At 45.9% G+C, this 19,060-nt stretch overlaps 1 protein-coding gene across 4 annotated transcripts in view; it reads right to left on the bottom strand.

Moving 5' to 3' along the window:
* Positions 1–19,060, bottom strand: part of GABRA3 (gamma-aminobutyric acid type A receptor subunit alpha3) — a 765,781-nt gene that overhangs the window by 213,272 nt on the left and 533,449 nt on the right. For all 4 annotated transcript variants that reach the window (XM_075835629.1, XM_075835628.1, XM_075835630.1 and 1 more), the window contains one exon: positions 2,901–2,983. In XM_075835629.1, the coding sequence (XP_075691744.1) occupies positions 2,901–2,983 (83 nt within the window). The remainder of the gene's footprint in view (positions 1–2,900; positions 2,984–19,060) is intronic.

Raw genomic sequence — 19,060 nt, 5'->3', positions numbered from 1 at the left:
GTATATGTACAGCCAGACCTTGTACCAGCTGAGTCAGATTATGCATTTGACCTGCCAAAACTTGCATAGGTTCCATAGAGAAAAAATAATATAAGTGGCTTGTGAATATGTTATGGAATCACTGGTTGCGCAATTCCCAAAAGGCTGCTGGAGACTGTCAGGAGTAAGCGTGCAAATAAAACCGCAACCCCAAATCCGTCACAACTCTGATCAACAGAATCTAAGGCCACTTTAAGGTATTCACTAGAGCCCACCGCAAGACGGGATGGTTTTTGCTGCACAGAACCCAGGTTGTTCTAATAGAGTTCAGTGTTGGAAAAGGGGTGCAATGCAGGCTATACCTAAACAGGTAACCAGACAGCCAGAGGGTAAACAGAAAGTCCAAAACAGAGCTAGTGGAAATCAGGTACAGCAGAGGTCAAACCAGTCGGGAGCAGATAATCAAAATCGGTAAACAAGGGGTTAACGAGAGATAAGCCATGGTCAGTTTCCAAGAAGTCTAGCGCACAGGGTAAGTGAGAGCTTGATCACAACACCTAAGTAAGGAGAAAGATTCACAAGCAAAGAAAGAGGGAGAAGGCCAGGTATAAATACCCCACCCACACCTGATAGGAAGAAGACAGAGAAGTGGGATAGGCTCAGGAAGTAAACAGAACCGCCGAGAAGCTAGATCAGTAGTCTTGGCGATCTTAAAGGCAAAGACGCTTCCTAACATCTGGGTCTTTAAAGGGTTAAGTATCCTAATAATTTTTGTTTCGTCATCAAAAACTGAAACGTTAATACACTTCTGACTTAAGCTCACTTTGAGTAAGTACCATTTATATTGAGTCTTTGTTTTCTGTCCCTTAACAAATTCTTTACCCACATAAAGAGCTGCCTGTCATGTCCATGGCCGCGGGCCGTCAGGTTCACTCACCTCCTGACGGCCGCAGCCATGGGTCTGCAAGCGCTGGACCCAGTCTCCTCCTCAGGAGACGCCACACTCACTTCCGCTTCCCTCGGCCTGGTCCCGTAGGGTGCGCGCGCACGCTCATACCTGCTCTTAAAGGGCCAGCGCACGCACCTGAGTTAATGTCAAAATGAGCCCATGAACACCCTGGACTATAAGAAGGGCTCAACCCCTTCCTCCCATGCCTGAGCACTGTTATCATACCCAAAGTTTGTCTAAGCAAATGGTCTCCTAGTGTTTCCCAGTTCCCAGTTTTCGCCGTTCCTGTACCTGTATCCCGTACTATCCTGGTCAAGTGCTGTGCTGTATACCACGCCTTTCCTGCTACACCATGCCTGACGTCTGCCTGCTGCCTAGTCCCAGCCGAGCCTGTCTTGATACTGTCCGAGCTGCCACAGGTACACTATACAAACTATAGACTGTGACCTGCGTCCTGTTGGCCAGCTGCCATACCGTTAAGGCGGTATGGCCCAGTGGGTCTACGTACCCAACGTGACACTGCCATCCACTTCTTATCAGGATTCCTCTCTTTGGAGACTGCCTGTTCCCATTTCTGATGACCCGTAGCACTCTACACTAAATGCCCCCTTGTCCCTCCTATCTGGTCCTCTAGCAACCAGGTAGGCCTCCTGAGAGAGCTCATTCTATGCCTCAGTAAGATGCAGCGCCGGCTGCAGAACACAGAGGCAGTGCAAAGGGCAAAGACGCAGGACACGACAGGGGACAGCACAAGGGGGAACACAGATGCCAATGAACGGCACAAGGGCAAACACCAAAAACAACACCAGGAAGGACAGCATGGACCAGCAAATAGAGGGTAGACACAGACAGTAACACGAACACAGCGAACAGTGAACAAGACAGAAGAGGGACACAATACACTCACCAGGACAAGGGGTGAACCCTCTGCACTATCAGGACCACAACCTACACGCTCTCTACTCAACCAACTTTTATTCAGTAAGCCAATCGTAGCCACTTAAAAGTAGACTGCTTTCTTTGTCAATCTCCAGAGTCAGAAATCAGCACTGGGGCATTTCATTGGGCAGAGCCAATCTATGAATAATCTCTTCTATTGGACAGATGTGTTGTGTAATGGAATAGTGATTGAAAAGTGGATATAGAGGTTACATAATTATCCCAAGCAAATCATTAGAATTTCAGAAAGCTATTTAAATCACTCTGATCTGTAATTTATATAAAGTCACTGCAAGGAAACATAGATCACATCTTCCATGATACTCTAAGTGTATGTTCACACGCAACGTCAAAAACGTCTGAAGATGACAGAGCTGTTTTCAAAGGAAAACAGCCTCTGATTTTCAGCCATTTTTGTAGACGAAACCTCTTTTTTAGGGCTTTTTTGGAGCCGTTTTTGGAGCTGTTTTTTCATTGACACAATGAAAAACAGCTCCAAAACGGCTCAAGAAGTGACATGCTCCTTCTTATTACGGGGCGTTTTTTTACATGCCGTTTTTTAAAACTAAACTGAACTAAACACCGTTTTTCCCATTGAATTCAAGGGACAGATGTTTGTAGGCATTCAGCTACCATTTTTCCAGCCGTATTTTGAGGCGTTAACTCAGTGTGTGAACATACCCTTAGCCTCAGTGTAAACTTGAATACATTAAAAGATAGAGACAAATACAAAAAACAATAGTATAGCATAAAAAAATAAGTAGAAAAAAAGAAGGAAAGTATTAAATAAATATTAAATAAAAAATATAAATGAAAAAAGTTAAAATCATCTTTCCTGCCACGTATACATTTTCAATGGAATTTACAAGCTATTACATATCTAAAAATCATTATAACCATAACAAAGGTGTACATACACTTTAATATTCATTTTCTCTGATGATAGTTTTTACTACATTTTAGTCTAGTTGCTATAAACCTTAATTATTTACATTCTACATAGTAGCAAAAGCACAAATGTGAAAATACGCACAGCTTCCAAATTTTAGTGGACAGGCGTGAACATCCATGGGAAAATCTTCAAGGTGCATTGTGCATTCAGCATGGATTGTAAGCCTGAAATAAAGAATAGAAAAAAGGTTTCTGTTCATTTTAAAAGACTTTTAGTCTGGTGCTTATATTCACTTGCAAGTGTAAAATTTAATAGTCATTTAGATTAGTATTTCAATATTTAAAATATATATTTATATTGGATCACGTCTTGAGAATGTGCACATATAGACAAATATTCTGTTGTGATGTAAATGATCGAAAATCATTATGATCATTGCAAAAAACAATATTGATTTAATACTTGCATAGTCCCACATGAAAATCACGGTAATAATGAGAGAAAATGTTAGACCTGTATCCAATAACTTCTCTATCTGGTGCAACAGCCTTCCATAAAAATTACCATTTTGATACCATTAGATTTTCAGTCTCAGTGGCATCAAAACCTGCAAAAGTAAGCGGGCAGCTGTCATCTGACAGCTACTCTTTTCTTTGTGATTCGCACAATAGCTATTCATATTTGTGCTCCCTTGAGACTGAATATCTTAAAAGACTGGTCAGTTCTTAGAATAGTGGCTGGTAAGGGGTAGCCATTTACGGTAGAAACTAATGAGCGTAGAGGATAGCAAATTGTCATAGAAGGACTGGAGAAAGAATGTTTTAGGAAGTCAGACACATAAGAAGGGGACATTTCAGGAATGGATTTAATTCTACCTTCCAACATTTAATGAACGTAAAGAGTGACAACCCATCATTGCAAATTTATATTACGCTAAGTCACGCCTCTAACCCTGCCCAGTCCCTATCCCTACACACCCAGTTTTCTTTGTGCCCCCACACAGTAATAGTGCCCTCTTTGGGGTACCATTCAGTAATAGCGCTCCTTTGGACTCCACTCACTTTCATAGTGCCCTTTTTGTATGTCACAGAGTAATATGTAATGCCCCCATATTCCCCCTACACAGTACCTTGCCCCCATAGTTCCCCCACACGGTATCATGCCCAGTAGTACCTCCACACAGTATCATGCTTCCGTAGTGCTCCCACACAGTTTCATGCCCCCAGAGTGCACACACACAGTATGATACCCCCAGAGTGCCCCACAAAGTATGAAGCCCTCATAGTGCCCCCACACAGCATCATGCCCCCAGAGTGCCCCCATACAGTATCATGCCCCCAGAATGCCCCACAAAGTATGTTGTCCTTATACTGTCCACACACAGTATCATACCCCCATAGTTCCTCCCCACACAGTATGATGCCTCCATAGTGCCCCAATATAGTATAAATCTCCCACAGTGCCTCCACTCAGTATCAAGCCCCCATAGTTCCCTCACACAGTATCATGTCCACATAGTGGCCCAACACAAGGTATAATGCACCCATAGTGCCCCCACACCATATAGTGGCACCATAGTGCCCGTCACATGGAATTATGCTCCCATAGTGCCACCACACAATATAGTGGCACCATAATGCCTCACCACACAGTATAATGACCCCATAGTGCCCCACACACAGTATAATGTCCCCACAGTGCCACCCTTCACATTATAATGCCTCCATAGTGCCCCCACACACAGTATAATGCCCCCATATTCAGGGGCGTAACCAGGAAAGGCTGGGCCCCATAGCAAACTTTTTGCTGCCCCCCCAAGGTAGGTGCCACACGCAGCCCCCCTTACAGATAGTGCCCCCTGTAGATACTGCCCCCTGTAGATTGTGGCATACAGCCCCCCTGTAGACAGTGCTATACTGCACCCTCTGTAGACAGTGTCCCACCCCACTTGTAGATAGTGCCCCCACCTCCCCGTTGTATATAGAGGCATATAGCCCCCCTGTAGATATCACCATAAAGCCCCCTGTATATAATGCCACACAGCCCTCCTCCCTTGTATAAATTGCCACACAGCCCCCTCCCTTGTATATAGTGCCACACAGCCCCCCTTAGTAGATAGTGCCACACAGCCCTCGTTAGTAGATAGCGCCACACACAGACGCCTGTAGATTCTGCCACACAAAATCCCCCGAGTAGATAGTGCCACACAGCCCCTCCTGTACATAGTGCCACACAGCCCCCCTTGTATATAGCGCCACCCAGCACCCTCCCTTGTAGATAGTGCTTCGCAGCCCCCTCCCTTGCAGATAGTACACAGCCCCCCCTAGATAGCGCTAGACACAGCCCAGTGTAGATAGCGCCACACACAGCCCCTGTAGATAGCGCCACACACAGCCCCCCTGTAGATAGCAGCACACAGACGTCTCCCTTGTAAATAGTGTCATACAGTCCCCCTAGTAGATAGTGCCACACAGTTCCCGCTTGTATATAGTGCCACCCTACTTCCCCCTTGTAAATAGTGACACCCTGCTCCCCCCTTGTATATGGTGCCACGCTGCCCCCCCTTGTATATAGTGCCACCCTGCTCCACCCTTGTATATGTCACACAGCCCCCTTTTGTATATGGTGCCACCCTGCCCCCCTTGTGTATAGTGCCACCCAGCACCATTTGTATATAGTGTCAGCCTGCTCCCCCCTTGCATATAGTGCCACCCTGCTCCCCCTCTTATATATACTCCACCCTGCTTCCCCCTTTATATAGTGCCAACCTCCTCCCCCCTTGTATATAGTGCTACCCCATTCTCCCCTTGAATATAGTGCCACCCTGCGGACGGAGCACTGCACTGCCTCAGGATGGGACGCATGCACAGACCAACGTGATGCACATCACGCCGGCCTGCGCAGGTAGTCTTCCCAGCACCTTTAGGCTGCAGGCCTAACGTGGCCTGCAGCCTATGGTATTCATTTGTATCTGCATCCTGAGGACGCAGATACATGTGAATGTGCCTGTTGCTAGCAGCGGGGCCCACTCCGGTGCTAGCGACATCACCCGGCATGAGGGGTCCCAAGCCGCCGGGCTCATAAACGTTAGGGGCCGGGCGTCGCAGGCCCAGTAGTGGCATCGCTACCACTGGAGCACCTATAATGGCTGCTAGCGGCGCTAACGAGCATGGGGCACCATGTCAGCAGGCGGCACAGGCCCCCTCATGCCATGGGCCACGTAGCAGGCACTACGGCTGCTTCAGCGGTAGTTACGCCACTGCCCATAGTGCCAAACACACAGTATGATGCCTCATTAGTATAATGACCCTTAGGTGCCTTCCCACACAGTATAATACACCCATAGTGCCTCCCACACAGTATAATGCCCTCATAGTGCCCCCACATACAGTATAATGCCCCCATAGGGCCCCCACACTCAGCATAATGCCCCTATATTGCCCCCACACTCTGCATCATTTCCCATAGTGCTCCCCACACACATTATAAAGCCCTCATAGTGTCCGACATACAAATTACAATGCCCCCATAATGACCCTACACACAGTATAGAGCCCCTGTATTGACTAAAAAAACACACAGTATAATGCCCCCGTAGTGCCTCCCTACGCAAAATAATGCCCCCGTAGTGCTTCCCCACACAGTATCAAGTCCCCATAGTTCTCTCATATAAAGTAAGTAGTGCCCCAAAAACACATTATAATGCCCTCATAGTGCCTCTCTACACAGGATAATGTCATATTGTCCCTCTTTACACAGTATATTGACCCATAGTGTCCCACGCACAGTATAATGCCCCCATAGTGCCTGCCTACACAGTATATTGTCCCCATAGTGCCTCCCACACAGTAAAATGCCCCCATAGTGCCCCACACACAGTACATAGCCCCAATATAGCCCCATACACAGTATAATGCCCCTAGAGTGCCCACTACATAGTTTAATGACCATAGTGCCCCCACACCCAATAATGCCCCCAAAGTTACACACACACACACACACACACACACACACACACACACACACACACAGTAAATGCCCCTTTAGTGCCCCCACACAGTATTATTCTCCATAGTACCACACTATAATGCCCAATAACTCAGTATAATGTCCCATAATGCCACACACATTGTAATGCCCCAATATTGCTCCCACACAGCATAATGCTCCCATAGTGACCCCACACAATATTATTATTATGTCACTATAATGCCACACACACAGTATAATGCTCTAAAAGTGCCCCTCCCACACACGGTATAATGCCCTAATAATGCTTCCCTACACAATGCCCCCACGCAAAGAATAAAGCCTTCATAGTGCCCACACACACAGAATAAAGCCACCATAGTGCCGCCACACACATTATAATGCTCCCATATTGCCCCCACCCTCAGTATAATGTACTCATATTGCCCCTACACTCAGTATTATGATCCCATAGTGCCCCATTACAAAGTTTAAAGCCCCCATTATGCCCCCCAACACATAATGCCCCCATAGAGACTCCCAACACAGGATAATTTCCGATAGTGTCTCCTCACACACTATAATGCCCCCATAGTGCCCCACACACAGTATAATACCCCATAGTGCCACCCACAATGTATAATATCCCCATAGTGCTTCTCTACACAGTATAAGGCATCCGCCGAAACGCGCGTCGGGCTCAGGCGTCTTCCCTGTGCAGGACCATGAACCCTGGTATGTACCTCTATTTGTATATGCATTCTGTTTTACATTTCCTAGGCCTTTGTTAAACCTCTGTTGTCAGGCCTCATAGTTCGCTGCCTGTGTTTTGCATTTCTTTTACATATGTGTGCACCGCAGTGATTATTTGTACCTGCACTAGCATTTTACACTGCACTGGTAGCTGCACACATATTCCTTACCTTGTGCATACCGGGCAAAATCAGTGTTCCTTTACGTATTCTCATCCATATGTCTGTATATTTCCATTCATGTATGTTCATACCTAGATTATACTTTATCGCGTCCTGTATAAGTTGATGCTCTGTTTCTTTTTATTGTGTGACTCATCTTTTTAATGTTTTGTATCGATCTTTAAAATAAAGCGATTTTTTTTTTTTATTACTTATCACGTTTGTGCTATTATTGATCATTTTCGTTTGTAGGTTTAACAGTATAATGCTCTCATAGTGCCCCCAAGGTCAGTATAATGTCCCTATAGTACGCACACACAATATCATGCCCTAATAATGCCCCTAACAGTATAATGCACCAATAGTGCCCACACACAGTATAATGTCTCCATAGGGCTTCCACACACAGTGTAATGCACCTATAGTGCCCACACACATAGCATACAGTCCCCATAGTGCCCTTCACACACTATAATGCCCCCATAATGCCTCCCTACACAGGATAATGCCCCATAGTGCGCCTCTACGCACCATAGTGCCCCACACAGTATAATTCCCCCTGCCGACTGGAATAAGGGATTGTCCCGCTGGATCCAAAAGTACTTGAAAGGCATGGATTTCAAGGCCCCCTGAACGCTGAATGGTAATGCTGCAGATTTTTCCTGCGGATTTGCACACACAATAAAATGCTACCATAGTGCCTGCCCACACAAAGTATAATGCCCTCCAGTATAAAACCCCATAGTGTCCTTTCCACACACAGTACAAAGCTACAACAAAGCCCCCCCACACAGAATAATGCCACCAGAGTGCCTCCACCAAGTTTATAGCCCTCAGTACCCCACACACAGTATTATGCCCCATAGTGCCCCCACACAGTATAATGCCCCCAAACTTCCCCACAAACAGTAAAATGCTCCTGTAGTGCCTCCCTACACAATGTAATACCCCCATAGTGTCCACACACAGTAAATACCCCCATGGTGCCCCACATACACACAGTATAATGCCCCCATAGTGTCCCCAAAATCAGTATAATCCACCCATAGTGCCCTCATATGCACAGTATCATGCCCAAATACTGCCTCCCACACAGTATAATGCACCCATTGTGCCCCCTACAGACAGTATAAAGTCCCCGTAGTGCCCTCCACACACATAATTTCCCCACATTGCCCCCACACCGTATCATGCCCCCATAGTGCCCCCACACAGTATAATGTCTGAGTAGTGCCCCACCACACAGTATAATTCCCCCATAGTGCCCACACATAGCATAATGCCCCATAGTGCTTCAGACACAGTAGAATGCCCCCATAGTGCTTTACACACACAGAGTAAAGCCCCCATAATGCCCCCACACACAGTATAAAGTCCCCATAGTGCCCTCCACACACATTATAATTTCCCAACAGTGCCCCCACACATTAGCATGCCCCCATAGTGCCCCACACAGTATTATGTCTGAGTAGTGCCCCAACACACAGTATAATTCCTCCATAGTGCCCTAGACACAGCATAATGCCCCACAGTGCTTCAGACACAGTAGAATGCCCCCATAGTGCTTTCCACACATAGTGTAAAGCCCCCATAATGCCCCCACCCACAGTATAATGTTCCCATAGTTCCACCATACACAGTTTAAAAGCCCATAGTGCCCCTTACACACAGTATAATGAAACTATGGTACCCCTTATACAGTGTAATACCCAACTAGTGCCCCCACACACAATAATGTCTCCATAGTTCTCCCACACACTAAAATGCCCCAATAGTGCCCCCAACAGAGTGTAATGTCCACATAGTGCCTATCACACAATATAATGCCCCCATAGTGCCCTACATACCTTATAAAGTTTCCACACAGCATAATGCCCACCATAGTGCCTCCCTACACAGGATAATGTCCCATAGTGTCTCCTCACACACTATACTGCTCCCATAGTGCCCCACACACAGTATAATAGTGCCCCCACATATTACAATTCCTCCATAGTGCCTCCCTACAGATGATAATGTCCCATAGTACCTCACACATAGTATAATTCCCCCATAGTGCCGCCCACAAAGTATAATATCCCCATAGTGCTTCCCTACACAGTATAATGCTCTCATAGTGCCCCAAAGTCAGTATAATGTCCCCATAGTGCGCACACACACACAATATAAAGTCCCCATAGTGCTCTCCACACACTATAATGCCCCATAATGCCTCCTTACTCAGGATAATGCCCCATAGTGCCCCTCTACACACCATAGTCCCCCACACAGAATAATTCCCACATGCCATCTGGAATAAGGGATTGTCCCGCTGGATCCAAAAGGCACTTGAATGGCATGGATTTCAAGGTCCCTTGAACACTGAATGGTAATGCTGCAGATTTTTCGTGGGGATTTGCACACAATAAAATGCTACCATAGTGCCTGCCCACACAAAGTATAATGCCCACCAACAGTATAAAACCCCATAGTGTGCCCTGCAAACAGTACAAAGCTACAATATAGTCCCCACACACAGAATAATGCCGCGAGAGTGCCTCCACCAAGTTTATACAGGATGTGAAGGGGGAAAAAATGCAGTATTCGGGACAAGGCTTTATTTGTAATAGATAATACGCGTTTCAGGACCGGACAGGTCCCTTCCTCAGGTACATACAGTGCTCCACAAGAAACAGGCATCATTTTATACACAGAAAGACCGGGGAAAAAAAGAGACGACAAGCGTTTTTTCCTGGATGGTAATTACACCTGATTAACAAACAGGAAGGGCGGAGTGAGTTAACCCCAAAGGTCAATCTAGATCAAAAGGTAATGACAAGTCCTAGCTTCTCCTGATCGTATGCAGGTGAACAATAAATACACTATTGTAATGACGGATGTTTACCTTGTCATCACAACTGTCTTTCTCATACAAATACATAAATATTGAACATATTGGAAAGATACATTCACGTATACATAAATATTTCAGATTATAATCTGTAAAAAAAATAAATATATATATATATATATATATATATATATATATATATATATATATATATATATACACACAGCAAAAATAGGCAGCACTCTGTTTGTGCAGGTGAAAAAAAGAGGATACTTTTATTGTCCCATAAGTACCCTCTTTTTTTCACCATCACAAACGGAGTGCTGCCTATTTTTGCTCTATATACAATTGGGATTTTGGACTAATCTCCTGGGCTTGCACCCACATTATACCGGTGCTGCTGGATACATCTGTTTATCTATATATATATATATATATATATATATATATATATATATATATATATATATATATATAAAACAAAGCATAGTACTGCATGTTTAGATAAGAAACTGTTAAAATTTATTAACGACCAGAGTAAAAAAAAAAAAAAAAGGAAGAAGAGATAAAAATGTATAAGAATGTATAGAAAACCATCCTTATTCAAACATAATGGACAAAGTAGTGACTGGCTGGTTTTGGTGTAAACCAATGTGTATGCAAACCAAAGTGTATGATCTAGTCTAACGACCACATTTTTGCTCTTATTACAATTTTTAAAAAGGTGGCAAAATGGTATAGTGAGGCTACCCTTAATTAAGTAGATGGATTGTTGTGTAAAAGAACCGTTCCATACAGTGTGCTGTCATCCTTTACTAGCGATTAATATTGAATTGATTTATATGAGTGCTATTTAGTGCTGAGGGACCCATAGGGTATATATTTTATTTAGCAGGTGTTCTCCAGGGTCTCATTCAGCCCCTCCGGAGAGAGACTACAAAATTTGTAAATCCAAAAGGATTCCCGATTTTTCAAAAGTGAGAATCTGTAATTACCATCCAGGAAAAAAACGCTTGTTGTCTCTTTTTTTTTTCCCGGTCTTTCTGTGTATAAAATGATGCCTGTTTCTTGTGGAGCACTGTATGTACCTGAGGAAGGGACCTGTCTGGTCCGTAGTATCTATGCCAAATAAAGCCTACTATAACATACTCCGTTTTGAATATCTACCCGTCAGGCGCCGTGTCCCGAATACTAAATTTTTTTCCCCTTCACATCCTGTGTTCGTTTTCCCCGGGAACAGAACTTTTTCTCGTGGGATAACAGCGAGTGGCAGCCGACTTCCACAACGATCTTCATGTCATTCTACTTTCCATGCTCAGCAATAGTGTTGTGCCTATCCTAGCACAACACTGACAGGTAAGTACATCAGCTCACCTTTTGCTCACCTTGTCCCCCTTTCCTTACAATATTACCTTAGAGGAGCGCCGTGTTCTCCTCTCTTCGTTTTTCTTTATCCAGATATCCACCAAGTTTATAGCCCTCAGAGCCCCATACACAGTATTGTGCCCCATAGTGCCCACACGCAGTATAATAACCCCAAACTTCCCCACACACAGTAAAATGCTCCTATAGGGCCTCCCTACGCAATATAATACCGCCATAGTGACCACACACAGTAAATACCCCCATGGTGCCCCACATACACACAGTATAATGTCCCCATAGTGTCCCCAAAATCAGTATAATGCACCCATAGTGCCCCCATATGCACAATATCTAGGGGGGCGGAGCATGTGCCACGGGTGCAACAAAGAGGGAAGGTGGGGGGCGCAGGTGCCGCACCGTCCATGACGGTGGCCTGCTGCCTCACTGAGGGGGCGGCGGCGCCACTAAAACCAGCCGCCACCACCCCCTCCCGCACTATAGGCGATAAATGGCCAGGTATTACTTATTTGCGCTGCTTGCATCATTGAATTTGGTCCGAATTGTATAAACTTTTTTTATTAGCCGTAAGCCTAAATGTTTGAAGTTCTCGTCAGCCACCATTTTGTAGGTTATAGAACAAAAAAGGGTAGAAGAGGAAATTTTTTAAAAAAAAACACCATACTCACCACCTTCCCTGGTCTTCTATGGCAACGCATTCCTGTCGGCAGGTGAGATGATGTAGCTGTCCCATGTGACCTCTGCAGCCTGTGATTGGATGTAGGGATCAGATGGGACAGCTACGTCAACTCACCTGCCGGCAGGGACACGTCGTTACGAAAGACTAGGGGTGTGTAAAGGATCTGCCAGGAACAACTTCTGTGTCAACGCCCATAGGTAATCAGTCTGCACCTGCTTCTATGTCTGTGAGACTGACTCCATCTTCCACCACCCAGGATGGCAGGCTTAGGAGTGGGAAAGCCTATCACAGCCTGGCCAGACGGAGCTAGCTCCCGCCCTCTGTCTATTTATACCTGCCTTTCCTGTTCCTCCTTTGCTTGTGATTCTTCTCGTGTGGTTTCCTGGCCCTCCTACAGCTTCTAACTATTTGACCCTGCTCCATACTGACTCTGGCTTACTGACTACTCTCCTGCTCTGCGTTTGGTACCTCCTACACTCCTGGTTTGACTCGGCTCGTTCACCACTCTTGTTGCTCACGGTGTTGCCGTGGGCAACTGCCCCATTTCCCTTTCTTTGTGTACCCTTGTCTGTTTGTCTCGTGCACTTACTGAGCGTAGGGACCGTCGCCCAGTTGTACCCCGTCGCCTAGGGCGGGTCGTTGCAAGTAGGCAGGGACAGAGTGGCGGGTAGATTAGGGCTCACTCGTCTGTTTCCCTACCTCCATCATTACATAATCACAAGCCCATATACCTAGTCTACCCTGGTCCCTGACACTACTATGGACCCCCTTGAGACCCTGGCTCAGCAAATGCAGGGTCTCTCCCTACAGGTCCAGGCCCTGGCTCAGAGGGTCAACCAGCCTGACGCTACCATGGTAGTGCCCCTCACCTTACCTCTTGAACCCCACCTCAAGTTGCCTGACCGGTTCTCAGGGGACCGGAGGACTTTTCTCTCCTTTCGGGAGAGTTGTAGGCTCTACTTTCGCTTAAAGCCTCACTCCTCAGGTTCTGAGAGCCAGCGGGTGGGTATAATTATGTTCCGGCTCCAGGAAGGGCCCCAAGAGTGGGCCTTCTCCTTGGCTCCTGACGCCCCTGAACTTTCCTCCCTTGATCTTTTCTTTTCCGCTCTCGGACTCATTTATGACGAGACTGACAGGACTGCCTTTGCCGAGAGTCAGCTGGTGACCTTACGTCAGGGTAAGAGACCTGTTGAGGAGTATTGTTCTGACTTTAGGAAGTGGTGCGTAGCTTCTCGGTGGAATGACCCTGCCTTAAGGTGCCAGTTTAGGTTGGGTCTGTCGAATGCCCTGAAAGATCTGCTAGTTAGCTATCCCTCTTCTGACTCCCTAGACCAGGTTATGGCTTTAGCGGTACGACTTGACCGACGTCTCAGGGAACGACAACTTGAACGTTTTTGTGTTTTCCCCTCTGACTCCCCCATGATGCCTCCCGAGGTCCCGTTGCTTCGCTCTTCCATGGAGGACTCGGAGGTACCTATGCAACACGGGGCCTCCGTGTCCCCCCGACAACGTAGAGAGTTCCGCAGGAAGAATGGTCTCTGCTTCTATTGTGGGGATGACAAGCATCAAGTGAACACCTGTCCTAGGCGTAAGAATAAGCAGCCGGAAAACTTCCGCGCCTAAGTGATCATCGGGGAGGTCACTTGGGCGCACAGGTATTTCCCGTAAATATGAAACTTAATAAAATCTTGCTTCCCTTTCAGTTCTCTTTTGGTGGTAGGTCTGCTACCGGCAGTGCCTTCGTGGATTCAGGGTCTTCTGCTAATATCATGTCTGTGGAATTTGCTGTCTCTAGCTATGCCTTTGATAGATTTGCCTAAACCTGTCCCGGTAGTGGGTATCGACTCCACTCCTCTTGCTAATGGTTATTTTACACAGCATACCCCTGTTTTTGAACTCCTTGTTGGCTCCATGCATTTGGAGCAGTGCTCTGTACTGTTGATGCAGGGATTATTGTCCGATTTGGTTTTAGGCCTTCCCTGGTTGCAGTTGCATAATCCCACGTTTGACTGGAATACTGGGGAGCTTACCAAATGGGGTAATGAATGCTTGACGTCATGTTTTTCTGTTAATTCTATTTCTCCCCCTGAGGAGGTGAACACGCTACCTGAGTTTGTTCAGTACTTCGCTGATGTTTTCTCTAAGGAGGCCTCCAAAGTGTTACCTCCTCATAGAGAATACGATTGCGCTATCGAATTGGTACCAGGAGCTAAGCTCCCTAAGGGTAGGATATTTAATCTTTCTTGTCCCGAACGTGAAGCCATGAGAGAGTATATCCAGGAATGCCTGGCCAAGGGTTACATTCGCCCCTCTACTTCTCCGGTAGGTGCTGGCTTCTTCTTCGTAGGGAAGAAGGATGGTGGTCTTAGGCCATGCATTGACTACCGTAACTTGAATAAGGTCACTGTAAGGAACCAGTATCCCCTTCCTTTGATTCCTGATCTCTTTAATCAGGTTCAGGGGGCCCAATGGTTCTCTAAGTTTGATCTACGGGGGGCGTATAACCTTATCCGCATCAAAGAGGGGGATGAGTGGAAGACTGCATTTAACACGCCCGAAGGTCATTTCGAATACCTCGTCATGCCCTTTGGGTTGTGTAATGCTCCCGCGGTCTTCCAGAATTTCATAAATGAGATTTTAAGAGATTACCTGGGGGTATTTCTTGTAGTGTACCTTGATGACATACTTGTGTTTTCCAAGGACTTGTCCTCCCACATTGAGCATGTCAGGAAGGTGCTCCAGGTCCTTCGGGAAAACAAACTGTTTGCGAAAACCGAAAAATGTGTGTTTGGGGTCCAGGAGATACAATTTTTGGGTCAAATCCTCACTCCTCATAAATTCCGCATGGACCCCGCCAAGGTCCAGGCTGTGGCGGAATGGGTCCAAACTGCCTCCCTGAAGGCGTTACAGTGTTTCTTGGGGTTCGCTAATTATTACAGGAGATTTATTGCTAACTTCTCGGTCATCGCTAAGCCTCTTACGGACCTCACTCGCAAAGGTGCTGATCTCCTCCACTGGCCTCCTGAGGCCGTCCAGGCTTTTGAGGTCCTTAAGAAGTGCTTTATCTCGGCCCCGGTGCTGGTTCAGCCCAACCAAATGGAGCCATTTATCGTGGAGGTTGACGCATCCGAGGTGGGAGTGGGGGCTGTCTTGTCCCAGGGTACCAGGTCCCTCACCCATCTCCATCCCTGTGCCTACTTCTCCAGGAAGTTTTCGCCAACTGAGAGTAACTATGATATTGGCAACCGCGAACTCTTAGCCATTAAATGGGCATTTGAAGAGTGGCGCCACTTCCTGGAGGGGGCTAGGCACCAGGTAACGGTCCTTACCGACCACAAGAAACTGGTTTTCCTAGAATCTGCCCGGAGGCTAAACCCAAGACAAGCTCGATGGGCGCTATTTTTTACCAGATTCAACTTTTTGGTTACCTATAGGGCTGGGTCTAAAAATATTAAGGCCGATGCACTGTCGCATAGCTTCATAGCCAGCCCTCCTTCGGAGGAAGATCCTGCTTATATTTTGCCTCCTGGTATAATCATTTCTTCTATTGATTCTGGTTTAGTCTCTGAAATTGCGGCTGATCAAGGTTCAGCTCCCAGGAACCTTCCTGAGAACAAGCTGTTTGTTCCCCTGCAATTCCGGCTAAGGGTACTTAGGGAAAATCATGACTCCACACTATCTGGTCATCCAGGCGTCCTGGGTACCAAACACCTCATTGCCAGAAACTATTGGTGGCCTGGGTTGCCTAAAGACGTTAAGGCCTACGTCGCCGCTTGTGTGGTTTGTGCTAGGTCCAAGACTCCCAGGTCTCGACCAGCGGGCTTACTACGTTCTTTGCCCATTCCCCAGAGACCTTGGACCCATATCTCCATTGATTTTATCACCGATTTGCCTCCATCTCAAGGCAAGTCGGTGGTGTGGGTTGTAGTAGACCGCTTCAGTAAGATGTGCCACTTTGTGCCCCTCAAGAAACTACCCAATGCTAAGACGTTAGCTACCTTGTTTGACAAACACATCCTGCGTCTCCATGGGGTCCCTGTCAATATTGTTTCGGACAGAGGGGTACAATTTGTTTCATTGTTTTGGAGAGCCTTCTGTAAAAAGTTGGAGATTGATCTGTCCTTCTCCTCTGCCTTCCATCCTGAAACTAATGGCCAAACCGAGAGGACTAATCAATCTCTAGAACAATATTTAAGGTGTTTTATCTCTGACTGTCAATATGATTGGGTCTCATTCATTCCCCTCGCCGAATTTTCCCTTAATAACCGGGTCAGTAACTCGTCAGGGGTCTCCCCCTTTTTCTGTAATTTTTTGTGTTTAATCCACGGTTCTCCTCCATTTCACCTGGTAGTTCCAACAATCCCGAGGTAGAGGTCGTTCATCGGGAACTGTGCACAGTCTGGGCCCAGGTTCAGAAGAACCTAGAGGCGTCCCAGAGCATACAAAAAACTCAGGCTGATAGAAGACGTTCTGCTAACCCCTTGTTTATCTGGTGTGGTTATCGTCTAGGAACTTGCGCGTTAAGGTCCTGTCCAAGAAGTTTGCTCCCCGGTTTATAGGGCCGTATAAGGTAATTGAAGTCCTCAATCCTGTCTCTTTCCGACTGGAGTTGCCCCCATCTTTTAGAATACACAACGTGTTTCATGCCTCCCTCCTTAACCCCTTCCCGCTCCTTGACGTACTATTACGTCATGGCAGCTGTATCGTTCGCGCTCCATGACATAATAGTACGTCTCGGGAGTAACGGCCGTTTCGGCCGTCCTCCCGACACATACAGGAGCTGTGACGCTGCTGTCTTGTTCAGCAGCTGTCACAGCTCCTACAGCGGGGACCGATCGCTGTGTCCCCGCTGATTAACCCTTTAAAAGCCGCGTTCTATAGAGATCGCAGCTTTTTAGGGGTTAAGCTGCCATCGCCAGCCTGCTACGCGATAGCGGCCGGCGATGGTGACTATGGCAACCGGACACCAAACAATGGCGTCCGGCTATGCCATAGACGGAAGCCTAGTGGGTCCTGACAACGTCAGGACCCACTATGCTTGCTGTCAGTGAGTAGCTGACAGTTCTAATACACTGCACTACGCATGTAGTGCAGTGTATTAGAATAGCGATCAGGGCCTCCTGCCCTCATGTCCCCTAGTGGGACAAAGTAATAAAGTTTAAAAAAAGTTAAAAAAAGATGTGTAAAAATAAGAAAATAAAAGATTTAAAAGTAATAAAAGTAAAAATCCCCCCTTTTCCCTTATCAGTCTTTTATTATTAATAAAAATATATAAACAAACAAATAAACTATACATACTTGGTATCGCCGCGTCCGTAACGGCCTGAACTACAAAATTATTTCATTATTTATCCCGCACGGTGAACGCCGTAAAATAAAATAATAATAAACCGTACCACAAACACAATTCTTTGGTCACTTCACCTCCCAAAAAATGGAATAAAAAGAGATCAAAAGGTCGCATGTACCGAAAAATGGTACTGATCGAAACTACAGTTCGTTACGCAAAAAATAAGTCCTCGCACGGCTTTATTGATTGAAAAATAAAAACGTTATGGCTCTTAGAATAAGGTAACACAAAAAGTAAATGATTGTTTACAAAACGTATTTTATTGTGCAAACGCCATAAGACATAAAAAAAACCTATAAACATCTGGTATCGCTGTAATCGTATCGCCCCGCAGAATAAAGTGAATATGTCATTTATAGCGCACGGTGAACGCTGTAAAAAAAAAAGAAAAAAAAAACAATAGTAGAATTGCTGTTTTTTAGTCACCACGCCACCTAAAAATAGAATAAAAACTGATCAAAAAGCCGCATGCACCCCAAGAAAACTACAATGGATTCCTCAAGGGGTCTAGTTTCCAAATTGGGGTCACTTTTGGGGGGTTCCCAATGTTTTGGCACCACAAGACCTCTTCAAACCGGACATGGTGCCTAATAAAAAAGAGGCCTCAAAATCCACTAGGTGCGCCTTTGCTTCTGAGGCCGGTGCTTCAGTCCATTACCGCACTAGGGCCACATGTGGGATATTTCTAAAAACGGCAGAATCTGGGCAATATGTATTAATTTGCGTTTCACTGATAAATCCTTTTGTGTTATAAAAAAAATGGTATAAAGAGGATTTTCTGACAAAAAAAAAAATGTAAATTTCACCTCTACTTTGCTCTAAATTTTTGTGAAACACCTAAAGGGTTCATAAACTTTCTAAATGCTGTTGTGAATACTTTGAGGGGTCTAGTTTCTAAAATGGGGTGTTTGATAGGGGTTTCTAATATATGGGCCCCTCAAAGCAACTTAAGAACTGAACTGGAACCTAAAACAATAAATAAATGAGGCAATACTTCGCTTCTTACATTATACTGATAATGAGCCGTGCCCACCCCGAGATGACCCCAGTTTTGACCGTTTGTATAAACGGAGACCCCTATTAGACCGCTCCAGTGCCCGGTTTTCCCAAGCATACACCCCCGAGAAGTGTATTTCTATTGATGAGTCCCTGGTACATTTTAAAGGGAGTGTTCAA

This window comes from Rhinoderma darwinii, chromosome 8 (genome assembly GCF_050947455.1).
Source record: "Rhinoderma darwinii isolate aRhiDar2 chromosome 8, aRhiDar2.hap1, whole genome shotgun sequence".
In the NCBI taxonomy this organism is placed as follows: domain Eukaryota; kingdom Metazoa; phylum Chordata; class Amphibia; order Anura; family Rhinodermatidae; genus Rhinoderma; species Rhinoderma darwinii.
The sequence above is the reverse complement of the archived record's forward strand: the minus strand, read 5'-3'. Positions and strand labels throughout refer to the sequence as shown.